The sequence below is a fragment of the Enoplosus armatus genome, chromosome 24 (genome assembly GCF_043641665.1).
Source record: "Enoplosus armatus isolate fEnoArm2 chromosome 24, fEnoArm2.hap1, whole genome shotgun sequence".
NCBI classification, from domain to species: Eukaryota; Metazoa; Chordata; class Actinopteri; order Centrarchiformes; family Enoplosidae; genus Enoplosus; species Enoplosus armatus.
The window spans coordinates 8,493,730-8,519,494 of NC_092203.1; the positions used below are offsets into that span (position 1 = coordinate 8,493,730).

Sequence of the window (25,765 nt, forward strand, 5' to 3'; positions counted from 1 at the left end):
GGAGAGCGGTTTTCAGCAGGTCTTTATTTTGTTTCACTGGGGAATACGTAACGCTGTGGCTCCATAACAGATACTCCACAAAGATTTGCATGACCAAATAAAGCAAGAACTTTCCTAATTTGCACATGCATCACTTGTTGCTAGGCAGCAAACAAACACACTCACACTTGGGCACACGCACTCACATACAAAAAAATAAAAAAAACACACGCACACACATAAGCATTTTTCCATTTGGGACTTGTGATGCGAACATTTCCATGTAAGGATTTATGTACTGTAATTTGGTAAACATTTCCATTCAGTGAGATGTTGCACATTGCATCAGTTGGTTAACTGTGCATGCATGAAAGCTAGTTCTGACAGTTTTCTCTTTCTCATGCAGTATTGCATTCAAATACAACATTGTAGTTTAGGATATAAATACATAACCTAGCTGTTTAGTTGCTGTAAATGTGTCCTGTTTAACTTCATTTTATACAGACCCACTAATCAGATGATGAATTACTTTTCCAACTCTCCCACTCATCGCCTCTACTTCTCTAATCAGCAGTCCAAGCAAAGTTAGCCTTAATCAAGTATAATCAAAGCCACTGTGCACTCATTCATTATCATAGTCTGAAAAATGAACACAAGGAGTCTTTAGGGACCTGTTTCAGTTGATAAGAGCCTGGTACGGAGCCCAAATTACAGCAATACGGTACTTTTCTTTAGGAATATGCATGTTGTATTTAGAGACAGTTGTGAAAGCCTTGTAACACAAGGTAAAGTGGGGTTTTAAGGACTCTACAGTCTTTCTCGCTTTTAAAACAGGCCGCTGCCATTGGTGCAGCCGTCTTCCAGCAGGCCTGCTGTGAGGCTTAGCAGCTCAAAATTAGGCTGGATGAAGTGCAGCGTTACAAACATTAATTGCCTAGTTAGCACTTTATGTCACCACTGGATCGATTAGGATTCAAATATTTGGCCCAGTCTGAGGGGTTATTGTGCACTAAGGCATTAATGTTTCCAGCTGGATATTTGGGTGTAAACAGATTGAAGCACATTTTAATGTATTTGTTAACAACTATAACTCATCATATGAGGCATCCATAGCTGCTGCATAAACAGATGATGAATGCTTGATAACATACTTATAGTCTTCATGAGTTTGGAACACATCTATAAACACTTTTAAACCACCCTGCAAATTATTAGAATAGATGTTTTACAAATGCTTGTTCATGTATGCAGTATTTGAAATGATATATGTAATTATTATGGCTATGTTGTTCTGAGTTATTAACTATTCTAGGGTTCGTTAACTGTTTTATATTTATATAAGTTATACGTCCTTCATGGAGGAGTTATACTTGTTGACAAATGCATTAATAAACACTTAAAAACATCTTATTTTAGTGTGTTTTAGCATTGATAAGTGTTTACAGACTGCTTGTAAATGCTGAAAAGAGGGATAAATAAAGTGTTGATGGTTAAAGGAGCGGGCAGAGTTTTGGGGACTTACTGTTCTGTAATTAAGAAGATGACCTCTCCCATACAGACCTCTCTCTGTATACTAGCCGAGGCACATGGACTGTATGTGTCCTCGGCCCATCACTGATCCCATACCTTCCTCTATCAATGTGGAGTTTATCCAGAGTTTGTGTTTGTTTAATGGTTCCATGGGGAGGAATTTAAGTAACTGACCTTGGTGGGGATTACTTTGCACACATGGGCAGATACTGCGGCCTGTTAGGCCTATTAGCCAGCGGCCATCCCGCTGCTTTTCCATCCATGGTTTCATAAAATGTCATATGAGGTTCTATGTGCAAACAGCCCTCTGGGCATCCTCCTGACTCACACCCCTGAGATACAAGTCAGCTTCAAATGCGCCCTTTCTCCCTCCACACGCCCCCAAGGTGAGCTAGGATGCCGATCGTGAATAGGGCCAAATAGTATTAAATCAGGGGGCACCCACAAAACAAAATAATCTGCATTTATATCTGCGGAGTAAGGTTACACATGCCACTTCTATTTCTGGGCCCTTGGATAAACACCGATTAGTCTACCGCACTGGACAGGGTTAATAGGAGCTTGTTCGGTGGGCAAGCACGACACCTCAAGGCTTGGCCTCACCGATCGATAGGAAACACTGCTGCATATGTGCACAGTAGCATTACTGTACACAGGTATATAAGCTGGTAGCAGCTGGCGAGTTTTAATTGAGTGTCAATGGACATGTCTGCCACGGTGGGGAGGTCTTTCCATGTCAGGAATGCTCTGCACATAGTCCTTTTGTTTGTTTGTTTATTTATTTATGCATTCTGGGAGTTTGGGGCAGACTGTGCTGATTGAAACAAACATGCCACAGTATGTATAGTAATGCAGAGTCTCCCAGCCAGGGAGCTATAATTTACTGCCTTGTTTTTAAGCACAAGTTCTTCTCTTTTTAGAAATTCTCATTTTCAATCAGGGAAACAAATGAATTTGTAATTGTCTCGAGAAAGTTATTTTCCCCTTTATATCGCCATAAAGAGGTCAGGGGTCAGCCAGAGAGGAGCGGAACAGGTCGTCTAGAGGGAAATTAAAGTCTTTCAATAAAAACCTCGTCAAAAGAGCTGAGAATCACATCATTTCACTGAAGCCAAAATGCAGTTTGACAAGGTCCTGATACCAAACCAAACTGTATCCACCACCTTTTTGGGGACAACATGGAACAATGAATGAGGACAAGCAAGAAGGTATTAGTTCAAGTTGATAAATTGTGATAAATGTTTGTCTTTCAGGCAGTTGCAGAAAGTGAAAAGCCATTAACAGCTGGTCTAACTAGAGGGGCTTGTGATTTCACCCCATCAGGCTGCTGTATGCTCACAACTGCCAGTGCATTCAGTTCAGCCAGTTCACTTCAACCTTTAAGACCATGATTCTCATTCTGGACCATGTGAGCCAATTTGTGGCTAAAATAAAGTAAGGGGCACAAACTAATCTTCTCTTGACTAGTCTGTGTAATCTGTGGCCAATATTTCAGCAGATGTAAAAGATGACATTTCAACTAAATCCTATTTCCCCAAATTAACACCAACATGTGGCCCCAAGAGCAAACCTGGGAATTTGTAGGACCCAGCAGACCTCCCAGCCCCCGGCTTCACCTGTTCGCATGCACATTTCTTCCCCTTTTTTCACTTGGGATTGCCTTCCATCGCCCCATGATAATGACCAAAAACCTCATGCCTACAACAATGCTGTCGTACGCGGGCTGCAGCTTGCTGATCCTCTCCGCGTCTCTCGCCGGTGCCTCCCTGGCCGAGATGGTGTTCCGCTGCCCGGGCTGCACCGCGGAGCGCCAGGCGCTGTGCCCAAAGCTCACCGAGGCTTGCGCGGAGATAGTGCGCGAACCGGGCTGCGGGTGCTGCCCCGTGTGCGCCCGGCAAGAGGGCGAGATGTGCGGCGTGTACACCCCGAGGTGCTCCACCGGTCTGCGATGCTACCCGACGCCCGACTCGGAGCTTCCCCTGGAGCAACTGGTGCAGGGCCAGGGGCAGTGCCGGCGCAAAGTTGACACCGAAACGACCACTTACAGCCAGGAGCAGCGGGAGCAAACCAGCGGTCAGTCAGTTTACTGGAAACCTGGTTTTCTTCTATCAATTTTTAATGACACTGTCTAGACTGCAGCATGAGGAATAGTGTAGAAATATTGCATTGTCATGAAGGCTGAGCCCAAATCTGTGTCAGACAGGGACTGTTACTCAACAGTGAGGTTCTAGTGACCATTTTGCACTTTAGTGGATGATATTCCGAAGATATTTGTTTGATATTACATATAGTTTTGCTTTTATGTCTGCAGGGTATCCTTTGAACATTTATTGGATAACTACATGCCCCTTTAGAGCTCCCTTTAAGCCCTTTTCCATCAGGATTTACATACAGATTTGGAAGAATCTGGAAGTTTGTACTATCAGCACTTTGTTAGACCTATAATGGTGCATTAGTGTGTCGCTCATGTCCTTTACTGTGCATTCCAGGTGTGCAGTTTCTTAGCTACTACTGCAGTAGTGACCTATTTTATGCTTGTTGCATGAGGTATTCTTACACTCCAGTTGAAGTCGGTGTTGCATAGACCTGTTTAAAGTGTTGTGAATCATCCTGGTGTGCATGGGGAGAGAGAAACAAAAGGAACAGTCACTCTGCCCAAGTTAACCTCAGCTATGCTCCAAACAGCTGGCCCTCCAGCCTTTCCCAGTACCCCCCCTCCCCAAAAAAAAAAATCTGCGTTTAAAACACTGCAACAGAGAACAAGGTAGTGGCCTGCAAAATTCCCAGAAGTTGTACTCGGAGGGATGGACACAGAAAACATCATAGTACTGATGTTGATATTTCCACAGGGGAGTGGAGAGAAAGAAACAGAGAGAGGCAGCAGGAGGAATGCTGCATTGATTGGAAAAGTGGACTTTAGGCTTTGACCAGAAGTAGCTATAAACTGGTGTTGACAGTGACTACATTAACTGGGTTGTGTACCTGGAAAATGAGCTGGATGTATGTGCAGGAGGATCACAATGACGCTCCGTGCGTCCCGGAGCCAGCAAGGCTCATGTGGTTTGTGTTTGAACAAGGACAGGTCACAGTGAAGAAGAAAAGTAAACAGCCTCATTAACTGGCTGATTTTGAAGCTGCAAACACACACAGTCAATGAGTGTCCAGTGGAGCCTGCCGGGGTGTGATTTCTACTCATTTCCAAATCCGTGCTTTGTCAGAGTTTACCTCCAGACTGACACGTGTTTATTTTGGCACTGAGGTCCTGGAACGTAGAGGAACTACCGGAGACGGCATTCAGAGTAACCCTGTTCTCTGTAAGGACTCTCCAGCACGCTGACAAAAGGCCAGAAAAAAAAAGAAGCCTCCCGACACATTTGTGATTCAATAATCAGCTGTCATAATGACTTAATTCCACATTTATGTACCCTTAGTTGATTCCTGTAGCCCTCTTCAAACAATAACAAGTAATAAAACAGGCACGAATTGCGGAGTTACGTAAGAGCAAAACAGGAGAACAAAATATATGGACGCATCATGTAAAGGCTTGCAAGAAGGCAATTTGTTAGGTGTCACTGTTTTTTTCTTCCTCAGGTTTGGGTCAGGCTGTGCTTCGCCTGGCAGGTTGAAAGGTTTTCAGATCTAGTTAGACGTGTCCGAAAAAAACAGTAAAAGCTTAGAAATTGGCCTGTAAAGGCTGAACGCGGACTTGTTTTGGATAAAAGCCTCGCTGCTGCGGATGGGAGAGTGATATCTGACAAAGACAGAGGTGGAGAGTGTTTCAGTGAGTGGTCTGAGTGAAGCGAGCAGCTTTCTCAAGGTCAAAAGATGCAAGAAAAATATTCTTAATAGACTTTATTCTTCGTGGGTCAAAACTGAAATCTGCCCATCCACTTCTGCTCTATTTCTGCCATCCGGCTTTTGTAATGTAGTATATTAATAATCTTACTGTTGGTGTTACAGATGGTTACTGTCAGTCTCCTGCTTTTCATTCGGCCCGGTTTGAGACTACACAGACTTGATTTCCTGTCATAAATTCTTCTCAGATACACAGCAAAAAGAGGAAGTAATGAAACCCCTGATAGGAATCAGCTCACAGGGTGCTGTCGGAGGATTGAGAGCTAACTTTAACGTTCTGGCCACCATCCACTGCATCTTCTCTCTTCCAGGAATTAATCTGCAAATGACAGAAAAAAAGGCTGATTATAATTCAATAATTCAGCGGTTGTATTAAGTCGAGCGAGGGGGGAGCGGTGACTCTTGAACTGATTTGACACCCTGGGCAAAGAATCAAAGGATGAAATATTGCAGCTGCTTTATTTGGATGTTTATAAGCCTCCACATCCTGACATCCTGTTTTTCTTGCTTATTTTATTCCAATTAAATGGCACGGACACAAATAACACATCCGAAACGTCATCACCGGACACAATACAGTGTAAGAACATTATGTTACATTTTAAATCACTGTAAGTTGGTATGATTTAGTGTCCGCAGGTAACATCTGATTACAGGGCTTTTACATATAACCCTCTAAAAAAGGCAATGAGGTGACATTCATCGAGGTTTTACAACACAATGCATTTAAAGAATTGATCTGATTGTCTTATCCGTCAAACAACAAACAGCAAAGAGGTCAAAGGTCAGAGCTAATATTCTTTCGACCCCAGAATGATCGTTTAAGAGAGAAGAGAGGAGAAAAGAATCAGTCAGAGGAGGGAAGAATAGATGACAACGATGATTATCAGGCTCATGGTGCAATGCTACGTATGAAAAATCAATATTGCAGCTGCTTTCTTATTTAAATACCTAAAAAACATGAAATCAATCTCTAAACTACTGCAGAGTGGAGCGATGGACTCAGGTTTTTGTTTGTTTTTAATGAAGCTGATTGGGTAAATTATAAAAGCTCCTAATTATAGAGTATTACTAATTCAGTAAGTAAGAAACAGATATCGCTTCATAAATCTCTTAGGAATGAACTCCACAGAGTACACAGAGTATTTCACAATGCAGTAACGTCTTGTTTATCTCAGCAGGATGTTTATTAGGTTTGGGCCACACTGGAAATTCAGTAATAATAAACTTCCTACATCAAAAGTAAGGTGTTTTAATTTGACTTCTATGAAGATACGTTTTAGTGAATAGTGCGTTATAAGTAGCTGCAACTAACGATTATTTTTAGCATCAATGAACTGGCCACTTATTTTCTCTGCCCGTCTTCAAATGTCTCGTTCGTCCAACCAAAAGTCCAGAAAGTCAAAGATTAGATTCTCAATTTGTTTACAATCATGCAAGACAAAGAAAAGCATCAAATCCTCACATCTGAGACGTATTTCAGCTCTGATAAGATTATTGCGTTCCCATTTTGTACAATATTTGAAAGATCTCTGAATGCAGTAACTTGAAGGTTGCGTTGCTGACGATGTGGTCTTAAACACCTACTTACTCACTTTATCTGAAGCTGCACAGTCTGAAAGTTACAGATGGAGATGTGTCTGTGACACTCCTAATTCAGCAAATAGCCTGTGATGTTCCTGTGGTGCCCAGGCGCTGCTTAAAATGATGCATGGGACCACGCAGACATGTGGATCCACTGGTTTCAGCTGAATGTCTGAATTGAAAACATAAAAAATATGAAATTGCACTTGGTTAACTTGAATAAAACCAAAATCCTGTGTGCTCTGATTTTCCCCCTCAGCATCTCTGATCTGTGTGTTTGTGTGATTGCCTGCATGTGTTCCACTGTAGGCGACGACACTGAGACTTTGAGGGAATACATATGCTCGTATTCATATAACCTGAAAAAAATGTGCTTTGCATTTACAATGCTGCCACTTGAAGTAAAGTTCTGACTTAATTCTGTGCCAGAAGTATCTTAAATAATGTTAAACAGATGAAGGGCAGCATGCTGGTGCGTCTTTCCCACTGAGCCCACTCTAATATCTCGATCAGACATCTGCGCACTGTAATGGCAAAGTGTTTTTGTAAACAAGCAACTTAATATCTACAAGTTTTCATGAAGTATTGAGTATCCTGGGATGGATTCAGTGAGATGGTGATGAGCCAGAGATGATTGTTTGAAGGCACTTTGAAGAACTGATTAACATGGGTCATTTTAATAATATAATACAGATACAATCTCAGAAAGTATATTTTTATTTCAATTTCAGACTTTTACTCATAACAAAAATTCCATGTCTCATTAATTTTGAGCTGAAATGTCTCCCTGTGCAAAACTAACACCCACAACTTCCCCCCCTACCCTCTCTGTTTATACACAGTATCACTTGATATTCTGTTCCCACAGAAACCTGGACCCAAATAAAGGTTCCTTTAATCAGATCGGAGAGGCGTTTAGTTGTTTTGACTGGAATCATACGATATATGACCTTGAGAGGGAACAAGTTGATTAACAAAGCCCAAACAGAGCTCATAGCTGGTTGTTTAGCATAAACTTATCCAGAGTCAGTTTTACATGTTTACAGTGAGAAGGGAAAACATTGAGAAGTCCTGTGTATCAATACTGTTGTGAAAGTCATTATGGAGAGAAAAAATTAGGTGGAAAGAAAAGTGGAAAACTCCTGTACCATCTGGTCGCTGAAATAACATTGTTAGCTAACAAGGGGCATTCCTGTGTACCTGCGGGGGCTTCTAGACAGAGCCTGCAGGACTGAAATAGCTCAGAGATAATCCCCCCCCCCAAGGCTTCTCCAAAAACAGGGGCATTTGTGCCATCTCTCCCCCAGGCGTCAACTTCACGTGTACCCGTGCCAAGAATCTCCTCGTGCCTATTGAGATCCAGAATAACCTCCCACCCTCCTTTTTGGTCAAGGGTGATTTAAGACAATACAAACACTGTCTGAAATGCTACTGACACTGGATGGGAAGGGGACGCAGGGCGATGCAGGGGAGAGGGACAGCTTCTGAAGGCGCTAGACTTTGTTCGCTTGTGTGTCGTATTAGCTTGGATATCAGTCTGTTTGCATTATGGTTGCTGTCTTAATTTATCAATTTTTTGTCCTGACAATGGAGGTGAGGGAGATGTGAGTGGAGGCAAACAGTTTCTCCAGAGACTCCATGCTCACTCTCCCACTCACAATAATTGGCTTTAACACGGTTAACAAAGGTGTTTGCTGTACACATTGATGAATTTGCAGAATGTACAGTATGCAAGATGTTCTTAAATGCATCGTTCCCAACCGTATTAGGCTTTCAGAGCAGTAGCTGCTTGCATTATGGATAGAAATGTGAATATTTGCAGAATAGGACCTTGTTTAAGAAGGAAAAATCAAATGTATTTTGCTAACAGTTGGATCAGGAATAAGATTAAATCATAATCTCTGAACGCTTCTTTTATTCAGTTGTTTTCAAAGGCTTGGGAGTAAACAGAAATAGAACTTTATATTTATCCATGTGGTATTGAAAGTCTAATTAGTTGGTAAAGTTATAAAGTTATAAGGCAAATCCCTTCCTACCGAATGCCTTTTCATTGCCAAGAAAAAAGGGAGTGGATTGTTGGAATTGATTCCACATCAAATTCTCATGTTGTTGTTGTTGTTGTTGCCGTCGTCAGGTGAAAAACCATCCAACCTCAATTTAAGACCGTGTAACCTCAATTTCAATTTTCCTGCTCTAACTTTGAAGGATGAAATAGTCCTTTTTGGTCGACAGTGACCTTTTAAAAACCTGAGTGGTCATCACCTTAGAAACATGGAGGACATTTTGGAGGTATAAGGTTTCCAACATTGTAATAAAAGGAGTTTTTAAACCCTGTCCACTCACATCTCTCCCACAGCGGTTGAGAACGATAGTCGGTGGTAGCTGCATTTGATGCCCGACACGTTCGATGTGTTCCAGCTTGCCTCACTTCATGTCCCAGTTTAAGTCCCGTCCAATCGCCCCAGAGTTCAGCCAGCGTTGCCGGTAGAGAGCGAGATGCCTGGCCTTAGATGCCGCGGTGTGTACGTACGTGCCACAGCCTGTCCAATCCCTGCTTTTAGATGACTGTTGCGGGCCAGAAAGCCTGGAAGGTAAACATATCTGCACTCTGCTGAGTTTGTGTTTCTAGGAAAACAGTCCCACTAGGCCGTGTAATGGATGATGGACTGCAGCTACTCTTCGCAGTGCCTGTCATCAACTTCTTAAGTGGCACATGACCTATTTCACACCTCAGAGCTGCGTTAAAAGCCATATTGAGAGAGAAGATGTATTTTTTTCCCCCACATTCTGACATTTAAAGGGATAGTTCAGTTTTGGGTGAATAACGTTAATTTCACAGAGTTAGATGGGCGCTTTCCTGGCGTCTTTGTGTGCAGTTTGAACACCTTGTGCGCAGGTATAATGGCGAGTGAGTTTAGGTTAGCTTAGCAAAGCCAATGTACATGCATCAACATCCATTGACCTTCATTTACATTTCAAACACAATGTATATTGTGCTGCAATGCATTGCCAATCTTTTTGTTGTTGTTTTTGTCTCGCAACTAGCCAATCACAACTCCATCTGGGGCAATCACTATTTTATGGGTCCATAATTTCCCCTTACGGTTTCCTTCTTCTTAAATTAAAGGGTTACCCAAATGCTTGATGTGCAGTTAAATTATCAGCATTTGAAGTAGATTTTTATACTTCTGAGAGAAGCTGCATCCCATTGACATCCACTAACTTTGTGAAGCTAACCAGTAAACATCCCTTCAAACTGCATAGTGAGACGTAAGAAAGACATCACATCCATGAAGTCTATTTGTATCTACGGAAATAGGATGGAGCGAGTATGCTGGTGGTGCTCGGATCTTTCCTTTTTCAACCTTTCCATTCGCCACGGCCCGGCCAAGTCTGCCATTTGCTCAGTTGACCAGAATCTGGACAATCAGACATGACACTTCTGGCCTACGTGCCATCTGGGAATTCGACATGGATCAGATATAGAAAGGAAGCCTCTCGGGCCATTGTGTGAGGATTAACTCAAGCAGTAGACTGGACAGTAGGCCTGCTGCTCTGTTGATACTGCTGATCCCAAGCCCACCGCTGTGGAACGGCTTGGACTGCAGAGGCCTAGTGCCCCCTAAAAGTGGGGTCCTGACCCTCTGTGTTTGTGTGTGTGCGTGTACATTCAAGAGGGAGATCGCTGTTTTCACTGCTTATAAATTGTGCTTTCATGTGTGTGTCTGTGTGCGCCCCCAGACTGTGTATTTGAGTGAACATCTCAGGTTTCCTCAGAAGAGAGGGAGTGATGGTATTGCACTTGGATACTGTGGGGATTATGTAAGACAGCAAAACAAAAGGCACCCCAGCCGCCAAAATTGAGTGTGTCGTGTGTTTATCTGCGCCAACTTGCGCGTACGCACACACACATGCGAGCACACACCTGATTTCAGTTGACTTTTGCCCCTTTTTGTGAGGAAACTCAGCCTTCAAAGAAAAGCCAGAGAGAGCACGGTGGAGCGTCATAGGGGGAACTGAAGTCCAACAACACCAGATCTATCTGATGGCAAAAGGCGCCAGAACCTTGTTATTGCTTCGTTTGGAATTTCCTTTCTCCCGTTCTCTCTTAGGCCTTTTGTAATCATATTCTACAACCGGATGTCAAATTTACCTCTTGCAGAGCGCAGAGAATGCCTCTTCAGTCCACCACCACCAGTAACACACACTCGCTTTCATTCTCTGTCCTACAAACCTTTCCACAAGTCTGCACGTTACAGCTTGGCCCTTGCATAACTGTGAACTATCCACTTACTGGCCCGACTATTTGACCTTCTCTACTGTCTGTGCATATTTCCCTTCTTTCCTTCGGGTGTCAAGTGAAGTCCTGCATACGTAAAATACATGCTTTCCTGCAGAAAGTCAATGAAAAGAAACATTTTTTTTTATATTATTCTTACTAGTTGAGATGTGCTCATGTTGCTCTCTGAGGAATTTGCGCCATGTAACATTTTTTTCATCTAAAATCAGCTGGTTTGGAATGACGCTCCTCTTCCACTCCCTCCCCGTTTAACCCTCAACCCCTAAGTATGCTCTGTTGTCAGAAACAACATGTTGGGTTGGACCTGATGGCCTCTCACATTGTTTGCTCCATCTGTTTGAAGAGAGGGTTTTTTTTTAGGTTGATGTTTAACAAGACTCCAAGGAGAGAGGAGACGGTCAAACTCAATGAAAACCGCCTGGAGGAATCACTGGAGGGCCACGGACTCTGCTGTTTGACATAGTTTCAGTGAAAGAAGCAGGACATGCAATGCATTTGTTGGTCAAGGGCAGTGGGACGTTTGCTGCATAACTAAATATGCCTTCTTTGTTCTTTGAGTGTTATTCCCAAAGACTTCTTGCCTTCTTTTCTAGTGTTGTGCAGTGATGACATACAGGACAATGTGAGCTCTTCACAGACCCAGAAGTTTGAACCATTTTGGTCATCTTCTCCTGCACATTATGATGTAAGAGATGATCAGAGGTGAGGACGGTTGAATCCACTCAGGTGTTAGAAATATTGATACCTTATAAGACTGAATATAATTTTGACCTGTGGTGACCTCAAATTTTAGTTTTAGAAAAGTGTAAAACTTTCACTGTCTGATTTTGTTCATTTATCACCACTTTTAACATCTGCTCATGAAATTAAATCACACTAGTAAGGAAAAAAGCAACCATGGAAACCTGACTGTGACTAAAGTTCAGCAGTGGCCAACTTTTCTCGGCCCACAAGCTTGTTAACGGAGCTGCATGTGGTTGCTTCGCTCTCTGAGAAAGGAAAGGATCGTAGTGACTCATTGATTGTGCTGATGCATTTCAGAGCACTTTAACAGTGGTTTGGACACTTCAGAGCTCACTCCCCCGCAACATTATCTTCAGAGAAAATGTCAACTGTGACAATGAGGAAAACTGTCACAATCACAAGGAATATACTTCCACAAAATGTGAACCTGAGAGGGAATTAGCAACGTCAGCAATGAAAGCAAAGCGTGGATGGGAGATATTTGCTGTGGAGGCCTTGAATTGTGCCAAACTGAAAAGAAAGAAATGCAGAGTGACAGCCAGCAGAAGAAAGAGCTGAGCTCATAGGCTAGCTTTTATATCCCGGAGGCTCCAGGTGAGCGAGATCAGCTGACGGCCTTCCCCAAGTTGGCCTGAATTTAATTAGGACCAATCATCGGACACAGTGGGAGGGACGTTGGAAAATTCAGACAATTATGTTTCATATTTCCCTCCCAGTCACCTTTTCCCTAACACGAATAAATAAGTAAATTAATAAAATGGAAAATGTTGATTGAGTTGCATAACAACATACAAAAAAAATAAAACTTTCATCAAAGACAAATCATTTTGCTGCCAGAGCGTTTTTATGACTAAAAACTGAAACAGTGTACAATAATGAACACAATGTGGCTCCTGCAGGTGTCAAACATTTGCGACAAAGACAGAAGGGAAAAGGGAAATAAGGATAAGCTCTCATTTTATTCTCCTCGAGCAGCTGAGAGTGCAGGGTCAGTGTCACCTCTGCTTTTCCCAAAAACCTTTTTAGCAGAGTGGGTCACTTCTTCTCAGCGTCTTCACTCTGACAAATGATCTGTGCAATTTGAAGCTTACTTCGCCCCTCTTCCAGCCTCTAAAAAGCCCAATCCATTACCAGAGATGACTGCAGGAGGGCAACAGAGTGGCTTAGTGCACAGAAACCGTCCTGAGAAGTCACAGGTTAAATGCTTTTAGCAGCCAATATGTCCATCAAAGTGTCCTTCAGAAAGACACAAACATCTATTAGTAGAAAGTTGGGATCCTTATGTTTTGATTTCATGGATTTTATGTCTGCAGGTGAGGCTGTGGAGCCGCTGCCTGAGCAGGGGGTGAGCGAGATCCCGGCCATCCGGAAGCCCAGCAAAGAGACCACCTGGCTGGGACCCAAAGAGAGCGCTGTCCGCCAGCACAGACAGGAGATGAAGACCAAGATGAAGACCAACAAGGTGGAAGAGGTGAAACCTGCACGGCCCAAACAGGTGAGACGTAGAGGAGAGTCTGTTCTTTTTCTTTCTCACTTCAATGAGAGATTACAGCTCCTGATATTCATATTCTTCTGTCCTCACTTCTGGACTACAAGTGGAATAATACACCAACAATTTTATTATTGTAGAGGTTTTAGAAAGTTGCACTGTTATGACTTTAGAACAAACTTGAATAAGAAACAGTATTTAATTTGTCTAAATCTGTCTGATACGGTGATCAGCACCGATAAGATCCACTATATGGGATCATGACGAGACTCAACCATTTGTGAAGCTTGTAGAAACAGTGTTGTCACCACTTTGCTGTGAATTTGTATCGGCATCCCATAGAAGCAATTAATTAAGCACAAAGCACTTTGTGGGTGTTTTATTGTGAAAGAAATCATGCTCTGCAATACATGGCAAAAATAATGACAGTCAGCGATGACTAAATGACTGAAGATAAGAATGTGTAAGTAGTGCAGGTCTTTTGTTAATCTCCTTCGGTCGTGGTGAGTGTTGAAAAAACTGCTACTGCTCCGAGGACTACTGAGGAAGGAAAAAAGGAGTGCAGTGCCGCCTCCCTCTGGTGCAGCAGCTGTACATGTTTGGATGCTGCTTTGAAAAGTATTTTATTGTCATATTTGAAGATGACTCAAAGTACAGCGAATGCTTGAACCTGTCCATAAGTAATAGCAGTGCGCTTGCGTGAGAAGGAAATACAGTAAAGGATTAAAACAGTCATGGCACGAAGAAAACGCCTTTTTTCTTCCATTCATGCCGCTGCCCTTTAATCAAAAGGCAGATATTTACTGACCTTAAATACACCTGACATGCTCTGAATCCCGGAGCTGAGACTCATCGGGCATTTCTAACCAGCATTGTGGTATTTTCCATCTGCCATAAAAATCATTTAAAGGTTATTGCTCTACCAGAAACGTATAACTGTCTCAACAAGACATTTGGCTCCGTCCAATCGTGAGGTAAACCTGAGGTCACTGGCAGGAGTTGTTAGTCATTACTGGCAAGAAAACATGATTCATTTGCTCGTTACAGAAAGCCCTTTAGCTTTATTGTGTGTGTGTGTGTGTGTGTGTGATGGTGTGTGTGTGTGTGTGTGTGTGCCTTTTGTATGAGATTATATGTAGCCAGTCAAACATGTGCTGATTGCCTTGCAAACACTTCTTGGAGTTTATGCATCCTGGAATAGTTTTCTGTTGTGTGCATGGATTTTACTGAAGTTTTGAACATTTTTTAAATCAGATTTCTGATTTTTTAAAAGTATAAAAGATCAGATTTTTGATTTTTTTAAACAATAAAACAAATTTCTGTGCGCAGAAGTTAGAATACATGGAATAATTTGTACAGAACATTTTTTGCCGCCGGCCAACCACATTTCACCCATCTGTCACAGGAACCTGGTGACTCTAACACACCCAGATGCTGCCATACGGGCCTGTGAACATGACTAATGTTGTTGTTTTCACTGTTTTCAAGACTCAGTGTCAGCAGGAGCTCGACCAGATCCTGGAGAGGATATCCAAGATGCCCTTCAGAGATAACCGAGGTCCCCTGGAAGACCTGTACGCCCTGCACATCCCCAACTGTGACAAGAGGGGGCAGTATAACCTCAAACAGGTGACTCCGGGCATTTTGGGAAAGAGGGTGGTTGGTGGAGAGGGTGTAGCCACCTGATAAGATGCAAGTATGATCTACTACATCCTTGATAATGATAGAAAAATCATTATTTCAAGGTTTTTATTGAAATACTAATTGAAACGTGCACTTTAAAGGTGATAATACACACTTTTACTGTATCTTTTTGCACAAACAACACACTAACATGCATATTTAGGGTTGTCACAATGATCTAAAATCACATGAAAAACCTGCAGAGAGAAACTACAACACAGCGTTTTGTGTTTCAGTGCAAGATGTCTATCCACGGTCAGAGGGGCGAGTGCTGGTGCGTCAACCCTCACACCGGCCGACCTATCCCATCAGCCCCCACTGTGAGGGGCGACCCCAACTGCAGCCAGTATCTCAGAGAGCTGGAGCTGGAGCTCCCTGACATGGCCCAGATATAGCGTGGCATGAAACAAAAAAAAAAAACTGTAAAGTACTTGGGAACAAAGAACATCTGAGTAAGCTATATATTATCTTTCTGTGTGTATGTGTCTCTAGTTCATTTGATGACAGCGACATTTGAAATCGTAACCGCCAAAAAGGATTAAATGATAGAATCCAGCTTGCTGCGTAGGATGTAACTGCAGATTATTCTTATAGGAGAAGTAAAGATAAGACTCCTTTTTTCCACATAGATATTCAGTAGATGTCAGCTGGAGTGTCGGTGACTTTGCTTTACTAATTGTGACTTTGCTCAGATTTGCTCTGTTATCAGTGTTTTGTACTGTATGTGTTGGAAAATGGAAAGCCTTCAACATATTTGGTGTTTTTAGGCGTGTTTTTGTGTCCTAGCTTGCAGACTACTGTTACGCCTCATTAACTGATAACGCTATTAAAATGACAATAAATTCAAGTCGCGCCTGCCTGTGTTTTAATTTGTGGACATACTTTGAATTCGGAGGGTTGCTTTGAAAGTATTTGGATTTGAGAAAAGTAAGTTTTTGAAAATGAGTGGCTCTGTGAGGCTGTGTTTCGACTCAGCTAGTTTTGGATCTAAATGCCAACGTGCTTTCTTTCACATTTATTTATAATTACTGAAAGCCAAAATGAAGCACATCTTGCGCAACACATTGCTGTGCTGCCCTCTATGGGTTAAATCTTTCAAAACATGTCTCATCTTTGGCCACACCCCAACAAATAATGTCACAGCAGGTAGTTTTGCCTTTGACGGCAGATGGAAACAACCTGCATGGAGAACCACATGAGTGTCTTTATTCATCAAGGTCATAGAGATAGCAGCCACTAAAAAAAACAACAACCACTGACTCAACAATTCACCATCCTGGCAGTGTTCACACATTTAAGACAAAAGTGCAGATACGCAGATTTGTGAGTACATGAACTTTATTTAAATAGTGATTTGTCATTACAAAAAAAAACGAGTACATCAATTACACGCCTGATAAATATTTCACCATAATGTTCACATTAATCTTTTTTTTTTTAACTGAGATTCTGAAATGTTCAAAGTGTCACTGTGGTTGTGTTTACATGTGTGCTAGAATCAAAAGCATTAGAGAGGTTTTTCACTGGGAACAACTGGCTGATGAGCCCCTGTCAATGCTCTCATTAGTTGGACATTAAGATTATAGCAACAACAACAAAAAAAAAAGGATCTGAAGCAACTTTTGAACTTTAGAACAAAAACGTTGTCATTGTACGTTCAGCAGCACTTGACTGGGAGATCATGATAATCTTCATCAGCAACTAACTGAAAACCAAAATCAAACAAAAAAATCTTTCAGACCACATCTACAACTAAACTGATTTTCCTCTTATGTGCTGGATTGTCCCTCATTCAACGACACTATGGGTCCACATGCAAATCAAAATTCAAAGTGGCGTTGGGCCGAAGGCACTTGAATTTACATACAAACTCAGCCACCTTGCTCACTGCAGGATATGGGACCTGATAAACCGTGACAGCAAGTCACCATCGGCCAACAGATTTGCCTGTGCGGTGGCAGCGAGGACCCTATGTGTGGAAACATAAACAACGCGTGTCCTTTGCATACGATTTGCACGTGAAGGGAAATGCACGGCACCACGTTTTGTCGGACAGTAGCTTGGGTAGGCTGGGCTCGTGAGAATTTAAACCTTTTTTGGAGTTGAGAACTATAAGGGCATGGCACATACACATACAGACACACTCAGGAGCATGCACACACACACACACACACACACACACACACACACACACACACGGTACATACATTTACAAACAGCGGACAAAGTTGTCTGGACTTGAAAAAGGGCTTTTCAAAAGGTGTCAAATATTTAAGCTTTTACAGTACAATACAATATGTTTGTTTACGAGTGAGGTTTTGTCCTAATTGCTTGTTCATGAAAGTACCACGGGTCTGTCTGAGGTGGTAAAGCCAGAATATCACTTTATGAGGGCTCGATTGCCTAAAATACAAGTTTAACAAGCAGAAGCACACAAGACTCGTGATAGTGGCAGAATAATAAGCTACAGTTACGGCTAAGTGCACTGACGACGGTTTAGACGGAGCTGAGTGAAGTCAAGATCGTCGCATTGTGATTGAGATTTAAACAATAATCATCTCTAACGGGCGAAAACATTTACACGATTCATAAGCATATTTAATGACGGTTGTTATGGAGTTTGAGCACAGGTTTCTACGTCTTTGCTCTGAGCCGGTTGCCAGGCAACCAGCGTAAGTTGCTGCTCCCAGCCAAGAAATAGTCTGGCACATAACCCCCCACGTTTTTATATACGGATTAACTGAAAAAAACAACGCTGATTTTCGTACATTTGGACTGAGTCAAGCTAGCTGTTTCCCGTCTTTGTGCTAAGCTAAGCTAACCAGCTGTTGGTTCTCTGCTTCATATTTAACGGACTGATATGCGAGTGGTATCAGTCTTCTCATCTAACTCAGCGAGACAGTGAATATATTTATTTCTGAATCTATGCTGAACTAACAAATGATAGCTATCATGCTGACATGGCACATGAAGTAGCTGTCAGCTGATTATGCCTGTCTCCTGCCCACTCATGAGTTGGTTTCCCCATGTGATGACATCATAACATACCCAGCCTCCTACAGGATCCCTGCAAAACCCTTCCCCTCTTTTCCTGCTCGGCAAAGTAAAAATGGCAGACGTTCTTCTCCGATATATAGAAAACATGCCTCTTACATCAGGATGTCAATTTAGACGAGAACTGACTCACTTCTTTCATGTTGATCGTCACCATGACCAAACTAAGAACAAAAGAAATATAGATTTTTAGCCACATTTAAAATATGTCTTGTCTCAGAATTTCCTAGAGTAAATTTAGACTCATAGTACACAACATATTATCAATATCATACAAATATATATAATCCTCTATTATCTATGGATATAAAGAGGCGAGGTGTTAGCTAACCTCAAACATACAGTCAGTGGGGGGCCAGAGTTAAGACCTACATGTGCAGATTTTCACCCCAGCAAGCTTTTCAGTTCAGCTCCCCTTAAAAACAAAAACAACGCAGTCCATCACGCCTGACCATATATATAAGCGTTTGTGCCATATTTTCCTGATTGGCAGTCATTACGTGTGCTAGCTTGATTGGCAGGTTTTAAGAGCGGCTCTCGGTTCCCTCTCTCATTCGTTGCTGTTGCTGCTGCTGTCGAGGTCTTTGCACTGCAAGTCTCCGCTGGCGTAGTTGATGCCGTGGATTTTCACGCCATACCGGTCGACGCACCAGCAGATCCCCCTCCTCCGACCACGAGACGGCTTACACTGCAAGTAAAGAGTTAACCATGGGATGGGATGCTTGTTTTGAATCATTTATTGTGGTATTTTCTGCTTTATTGGACAGTTAAAGCAGATGGGATGCGACCCTTGTCTGATTTGTTAATTGAATGTGACATAAAAAGATGCATCCATACCTGTTTGCGCTTGAAGAAGCCCTTCTTGTCACAGTTGGGGATGTGCAGAGAGAGAGCCAAGACCCTGGAAGTGTCCTTCATGCTTTGAATGAGATTATCCAGTCTTCTCCTGCAGGGCCCCTACACACACACACACACACACACACACACACAGACAATGATCTCATGATCTCAGTGTGTGTTTGAGTTTAAGAGTTTAAGATGATGGTTCAAAATGCCCCAGAAATCAAGAATGAGGAGGCGGGAAATACCTCCACTAATAAATACTTGTGATTTGGCATTTGAGAGTGTGAAAGTGGCCCCGCGAGGCATCGAGGCTGATTTGTCAGCACTGGTTTCTTTATGATGCCTGACTCAGGAGGGAGCAGCATCCTAGATTTCTGTTTGTTTGCCAATATCCAAATAAAATATGGTTCAGAAAATCGCATCAAATCTTGATCAGTGAAGCGAAAACTTCCCTCTGAGCTGAGTCAGTTTTTTTCACTCTGGTTTGTGTCTTTGTAACATCGACTTCACTTACGAACTCAGGCTCCAGTTTATCCAGGCTGAGCGGTGAGAAGTCCCTGGTGGGTCCCAGCTTGGCCAGCTGCTTTTTGCGGTCCTTGGCCTGCTGCATGGCCTTGGCTTTCCGTCTGCTGATGTGGTCTCCGTATAAGGGCACCTTGGTTTGGGGTGGCATCGGCTCGGCGGCGGGTAGCAGAGCGTCATCGTGAGATTCACCGTCTGATAGAGACGGACAGAAGACAGACAGATAGAAGACAGACAAGGTCACTCATTTTGAATTGGATTTCCTTCCTCATAAAACATTTGCAAAGCTGATTGTTTGCATCCATCAGCTGTTTTTTTTGGCGTGTTAGCACCAACGACCGTCATCGGTGGAATAGCGTTAAACTGAGCTTGCAAGCAGTTACAGCTCTCTATATGCGACAGGAATATGTATTGTATCACTTGCATGCTCGTGCATGTACATATATATACACACACTCATAAGAACATTGCTCCACAGTGCTACTAGTGGTCAAAAACTATACAGGGTGCCTTTAAGTCTCACTCGCTGTGCACTAGAATTTAATAAATCTATAAATAAAAGTGTGCCTTCATGAAAATGTGCTTTCATTTTTGAAAAATTCAAAACATTGTTTGCTTTAAAAAGTCATCAAATAAAAACCTAAATTGGTATTGAGCTACCAATTAAAAATTGACCACTTTCTGAATTAGAATCTGTTGCACAACGGCATAAATAAACATAAACACGGAGATAACAGAATACAACTACAAAAGCAAGAAGAAGAGTGTGTTTCAGCTGCAGTTAGCTGAAGCTCGATTCACACAGGATTACTGTTATCAGAGGAGAACTGTCTCCACCACAGTGTGGTCGGTAATTTACACCAGAACTTTACAAATTACAGACATGCAGGATTAAAATAACCAATGACACCAATTATTACATACAACTTCATGTCCACAGGCGTAATATTAGTCCCGTGCGAACAGGGGCTTCAAAGCATTTTTCTGTGGCTTTCATGAGACTGTTTGAAGAGGGGTCAAAATCAAGAGCACCGTGATGGCTCCCACCTGGAAATGTACCTGTTTGAGGGGCTGAAATGAAAAAGTAAAGCTAAACTCTCGAGAGTTGAATTTGGTAACGTCACAACACAACATGATGATTTCACTGCACCAGCTGAATGCTAATTTATCACAGTTAGTGGCTACTGGCCAGTTTCAGATTGGATGTGTTGACATACGGGACAACATAGCCTACATTTATGGCAAGCTAGGCTGCCAGTTTGGGGTATATGTAGACCAGGGGTTTTAAAACTTTTATAGCTGGTGACCTAAATGAGATATTTAGTCTCACCCTGGCACCCAGGCCCATGAAAACATGCTATTACACTTGTCATGTGGCAAGCCACCAGAAACAGCCGCAGCCCATTTTGGGTCCCAACCCCCACAGAAACTCTCGTGTACATGAATCTTTCATCTGTGCAAAAATACAGCTCTTTGCTAAATTTTGGGGAGTCGCACACAGTCGCACAAACCTCAGTCAGTGCTCGCCCCTCTCCCTCGTCCCACCCTCTATTCATACGACCACAACGAGTGTGTCGAGGCCAGAATGAGCGGCTGCGGTTTTCTTTCCCAAAAGCACTTTAAACTGATATTTCACTTCATTTATAGCTTCAAACATGCATTAGCCTTGTATGTGTCCTAAGCCACAGCTGGCCCACTTCCACTGCTGTGTCACGCACTTGTTTCCGTTTCGTTTTGGCAGATTGCAAATTCTGCATATAAACCCCTCCATTTCTGCACTGACGTGATCGCTAAGCTACTAAGCTAACTGGGCGGTGAAACAAGGTCACCGCCACGTTGCAAATGACGCTTTAAACCTCCCGAGCCCCTCCACCCCCTCAGCGATGATGAGGAAGATCACGATGATGTCAACCATCCACATAATGACAGGTTGTAGGAAAAAAAGCAAGAGAGAGATTCCCCATCCTCCAGTTTACTGCTGACACTGTTTTTTTTCCCTCCGGAGAAATCTGAGGCAGATCAGCAGCCAACGTAAGTCCAATCAAGTCCTCACTTGCTAATCCTCCAGTTTGTCTAATCTGACCTGTGCTGACTGATCACGTCTCTCATTTTCTTTCTTCCTCTCCCTTTTCCTCGTGTTTAACTTGTGAGACATGATCATCCTGGTGACTCCTGCAGGAGTTAGTGACAGAAAACTTCTTTGCTCTGGAGTTTCCTTCCTTCATCAATCTAACTAGATAATGTTGATAAACTTGGGTTTCAAATGGCTACATGCACTTGCAAACAGGACAAAAAGGCAACTAATTAATCAAATTGCATCATTGTTTTCTTATCTTCTGCACTCGTGCATAGTGGTGCATTCACGTAGCGGTGCAAGATCACACTTCATGCATTAAAAATGCACTTATAACCTTTTTGGCTACTCTTACATTTCTGAATTTACAGTATGTATGCACCTTCTGCAGATCTTCTCAAGTGTCTATAAAAAGCATTTTTTTGCATGAGGTGTGTATTTATGAGCGTGTGCAGAGGGGTTTTGTTTAATTTATGTTTGGAGAGAGAGCGCCCAGCAGGAGATGTGGAGTTAATGGAGAAGCTGGCTGACGGGCAGACAGATGGGGGATCAGTAACCCACGCTCAGCCTGCATTCTGCTGAATCACTGCACAGCCTGGGCCTGCCTGCAGTGCCGAGACGGAGAGAGGGAGGGAGAGGAGGAGGGAGACAGATGAAGAGACCAGGGTGGGACTGACAAAGAGTGGTGGGAGGGAGCAGAGGATAGTGTGGGAAAGGGAGGAAAAGGGAAGGGGAGATGAATAGAAGACTGGAGTTTTTTTTGGTTATACAACAATTTCTCAGATGCAAAGCTGCTCTGAAGGCTGAAATGATCTTATGATTGAGTGCAATTTGACTAACGGCGAAATTTTATGGTAAGAAGGGAATCTTGATTACAAAAACAATAAAAAAAAAGGACTGTAAATGTCACATTGATTGCGAGGGAACACGCTTATCTTTGATAAAGCTAATTTGAATGTGACACTGATAAGTTTTCATGGCAATATTTCTTTCTTATCTTCAGCACTCTAACGCCACTTAGCCAGAAAAACTGCGGTTCTTTGCTTCTGCCCACTGAGGTTTAACACAGCCAGTGAGATTATTTATGTTTCCAGAGTAGCTTTGTTTCTGCAGGAAAGTAAAGCCCGAGACAGAATGGAAAAGGGTGAAACTAGGGAAGGGGGGAGAGGAAGAATAGGGTGGAAAAAGATGAAGAGGGACAGTAGCCAGGCATGGAAAGAGGAGAAGAGGCAGTGTGGTGGGAGAGAATAGAGAGACGGAGACAAAAAGGTGGGGTTAGGTGTGGGAAAAGGCACAGGTGGTGGATGAGGAAAAGTAGAGGTGTGCAGGGGAACGGACAAAAGAAAAACCGAAAGTCAAAAAAACAAAAAAAAAAGGAAAAGAAAAGACAAGAAACTGTAGAGGAAGGGAAGAGGGTTAAATATAATTTCACACCGTGAGGAGAGTGAGTGCAAGCCAACATTTCCCACAAGGCTCCCCACAAAGCGCTCCCCAGCAGACACAGCGACTGTCCCTGAGCTGCCATTCAAAGGAGCCACGCAGAGCACCACCTGTAATCTTCTCCCTTGTTTTATGTCGGCTGGGGGGCCCCGAGGCGATGGGCCACTCACACGAAACCTACTGATTTACGGCTCGCAGCCCCACAAGAGCCTTTCAAACCCGAGATGACAGGTTGATTGGCGCCCGGCACCAATTGTTGACAGAGTTCACAGGGTCACGGCGCACGGGGGCTTTTGAGTCGTGTGCCTTGGTAATGACAGGTGTCAGCCCGTCTTAAAGAGGTGCTGTGAGTTGACCCACATCAGCCTCGCTGGCTCCCAAAGAGACAAGGAGACAGAGGAGGGCACCTGAACTCACTTCACCCTCTTCTTTTATCCCTCAAATTCATAGCACACATGTTGGAGTTAAGTTTTATGACAGGGTGTGAACTGGTGTGATAGTGTGTCCATCTTTCTTTTTCATTTAGCCCTGCATCGCTGGCTGACTCTGTGTCACTTGAGGGCTTCATTAAAATTCCTGCATTGACAAGGGAGGAGTAACATCTCAATCCAGCTGTTTACTATTTCTTTGCACCAGAGTCCATTCGATCTTTGGCTGAAATATAATTTCTGCAACACAAACACCATCAGCAGCCATACATATCCTAATAAGTCCTATAGTACAGTATAATGGAGGGGAAGAAGATAAAAGAAGGTTTACACTAACTTTAATGAATACAAAATGAAGCTGCCATCAATTAATGACTCAATTAATTCAGTTAATTAATGTTCCATTAAAGTCAGTGACCCGTTTAAGCGTAATTGCAGCCTCTGTGATCTGAATCAGTCATCTCTCCACAAGCCTACCTTTTGACGGATGCAGCAGTTTATACAACTTCTCGTTCCTGCACACCCCGCGGCCGTGCAGGAGCGCGTGCAGCGGCTTCTCCTCGCCGTTCTTGGGCAGGCAGCGGAGCCCGCGCGTGCACGGCCCGGTGTACACGCCGCACGGCTGGCCCTCTTCGAGCGCGCACGTCAGGCAGCAGCCGCAGCCGGGCTCCTTCACCAGCTGACAGCCCACCGGCACCGGCGGACACATGGACAGGGCCTTCGGATCGCACGGCTGGCACGGCACGTAAGACGAGCCGCAGCCGGTTATGCTCAGCAGGGGAACCACCAGGAAGGAGACACTCAGCAGCATGGTGCGCTTCTCGTCTTAACTACAGGCTGTCTGACCGAAACCGCAACGATTATCAACTATATCTTGTGGTGAATCCTTTCTTTGCAAAAGGTTTGAGTCCAAACATCAGGGGGGGTGGGGGGGGGGGGTGGGGGGGCGTTGCATCCACAGGTGCCTTGCGCGTTCAAGTCCTAAATGTTACCGTCCATCCGATGCTCGCAATCCACAAAGACAGCCACTCTGCTCCCCCTGCGCTGTCCTTCAACCTCACCGATGAATTAAAAAGGAACAGGAAATATCCAGACACCGCGGATCTCTCCCGTCAGCGATGCCCGGTGCCGTTTTACGCGCAAGCTGTTCGTCTCCAAACGAGAGAGAACGAGCCTGACTCCCGCTGTCGCGCTCTCTGTAGGTTATTTTACCCGCACGGTTTGTGAGCAAAATGTATAATCTGTGGCTTTGAGCTTGCCTTTTAAAAAAGAAACTGCCAGAGGCGAAGCCTATAACGATGGGTATGTCAAACAACGTTTGGAGGGGGAGGCGCACTTGTCAACTCAGTGCGCTGCGATGCTGATTTCACAGGGCGGGTGCTGGCATGCCTCCAGATCTGCCAGATACGAGACGATGCTCCTGAAGGCGACTGAATAAGACCTTGTTTCTCTCGCTGCAGAGTGGCCATTTAGTATTCCCATAGACTGAAGACAAGATAGTCTTTATTTTCGTTGTTTTTGCACAAGAACAAGGTGGACCACTTCTTACAAGCTCAAGCTCCTACCAAGAAAATGCTGGAAACTTAATTTAAATCGCTGAGGCTGTTTGAATGACAAGTGAGCTTCCAAACCATTCTGTCAAAGAAAAGAAAAAGCAGTTTTAAGACACACAAACAGACATAAAAAAGCAAGACAGAAAATGTTGACAGAAAACCTGCTGATTATCATGGGAAACTGGTTCGTCTTGTTTGAAGAAAGAAATGTTTTTAGGGTCAACAAAACTAATAAAGAAAAAATAAAGAGTTATGGTAAATTGCCATTAGATTTCTTTCAAAACTTGCTGATCCCCCTCTTTGCTGAACACAAACAAGTCCTAGTTTGGTTACTTGAGGCCAGAAATATGGCGTTCAGGTTTTGAATTGTGCTTTGCTAGTTTAACTGGAAAAAACAGAACTCTCAGAGGCCGATCTCCATCAAAATCGACAAGAATTCGACATAACCTCCTTGGAACGCACATTTAGAGTATTCAGATACTTGTGTTGACCACAAACATGGTTTGCACCGTTCCCCTGTGGAGCTGCCAGATGGATACAGAGACCACTACACCCTAAGCCCTAACATGTCAAGTCAAGTCAAGTCAGTTTTATTTATAGCCCAATATCACAAATCACAAATTAGCCTCTGGGGGCTTTACAATATGTACAGCATCCGACACCCTCCGTCCTTTGACATGTGTCATT

The 25,765-nt window shown here is 43.2% G+C and overlaps 2 protein-coding genes across 2 annotated transcripts; one reads left to right on the forward strand and one right to left on the reverse strand.

The window, feature by feature from the left end:
- Positions 1–3,182: 3,182 nt before the first annotated feature.
- On the forward strand, positions 3,183–16,011 carry igfbp2a (insulin-like growth factor binding protein 2a). The gene is made up of 4 exons (XM_070930474.1): positions 3,183–3,582; positions 13,306–13,487; positions 14,970–15,110; positions 15,401–16,011. Exons 1-4 carry the CDS (start codon positions 3,183–3,185, stop codon positions 15,557–15,559), a joined length of 882 nt encoding a protein of 293 aa, XP_070786575.1. The 3' UTR covers positions 15,560–16,011.
- A 482-nt stretch (positions 16,012–16,493) lies between these two features.
- On the reverse strand, positions 16,494–24,773 carry igfbp5a (insulin-like growth factor binding protein 5a). Its single transcript, XM_070930504.1, has 4 exons — positions 24,003–24,773; positions 19,576–19,778; positions 19,056–19,175; positions 16,494–18,906 (listed from the first exon to the last, which is right to left on the reverse strand). The coding sequence occupies exons 1-4, from the start codon at positions 24,334–24,336 to the stop codon at positions 18,769–18,771; spliced, it is 795 nt and encodes a 264-aa protein (XP_070786605.1). The 5' UTR covers positions 24,337–24,773; the 3' UTR covers positions 16,494–18,768.
- Between the last annotated feature and the right edge of the window lie 992 nt (positions 24,774–25,765).

Excerpts from the sequence above, each read along its gene's own strand:
- igfbp2a (XM_070930474.1), top strand. The coding sequence starts at position 3,183 with ATGATAATGACCAAAAACCTCATGCCTACAACAATGCTGTCGTACGCG. Across the intron at positions 3,583-13,305 it reads GCAGCGGGAGCAAACCAGCG|GTGAGGCTGTGGAGCCGCTG; the intron begins GTCAGTCAGTTT and ends TTATGTCTGCAG. Across the intron at positions 13,488-14,969 it reads AACCTGCACGGCCCAAACAG|ACTCAGTGTCAGCAGGAGCT; the intron begins GTGAGACGTAGA and ends ACTGTTTTCAAG.
- igfbp5a (XM_070930504.1), bottom strand. The coding sequence starts at position 24,336 with ATGCTGCTGAGTGTCTCCTTCCTGGTGGTTCCCCTGCTGAGCATAACC. Across the intron at positions 19,779-24,002 it reads ACTGCTGCATCCGTCAAAAG|ACGGTGAATCTCACGATGAC; the intron begins GTAGGCTTGTGG and ends CGTCTCTATCAG. Across the intron at positions 19,176-19,575 it reads ATAAACTGGAGCCTGAGTTC|GGGCCCTGCAGGAGAAGACT; the intron begins GTAAGTGAAGTC and ends GTGTGTGTGTAG.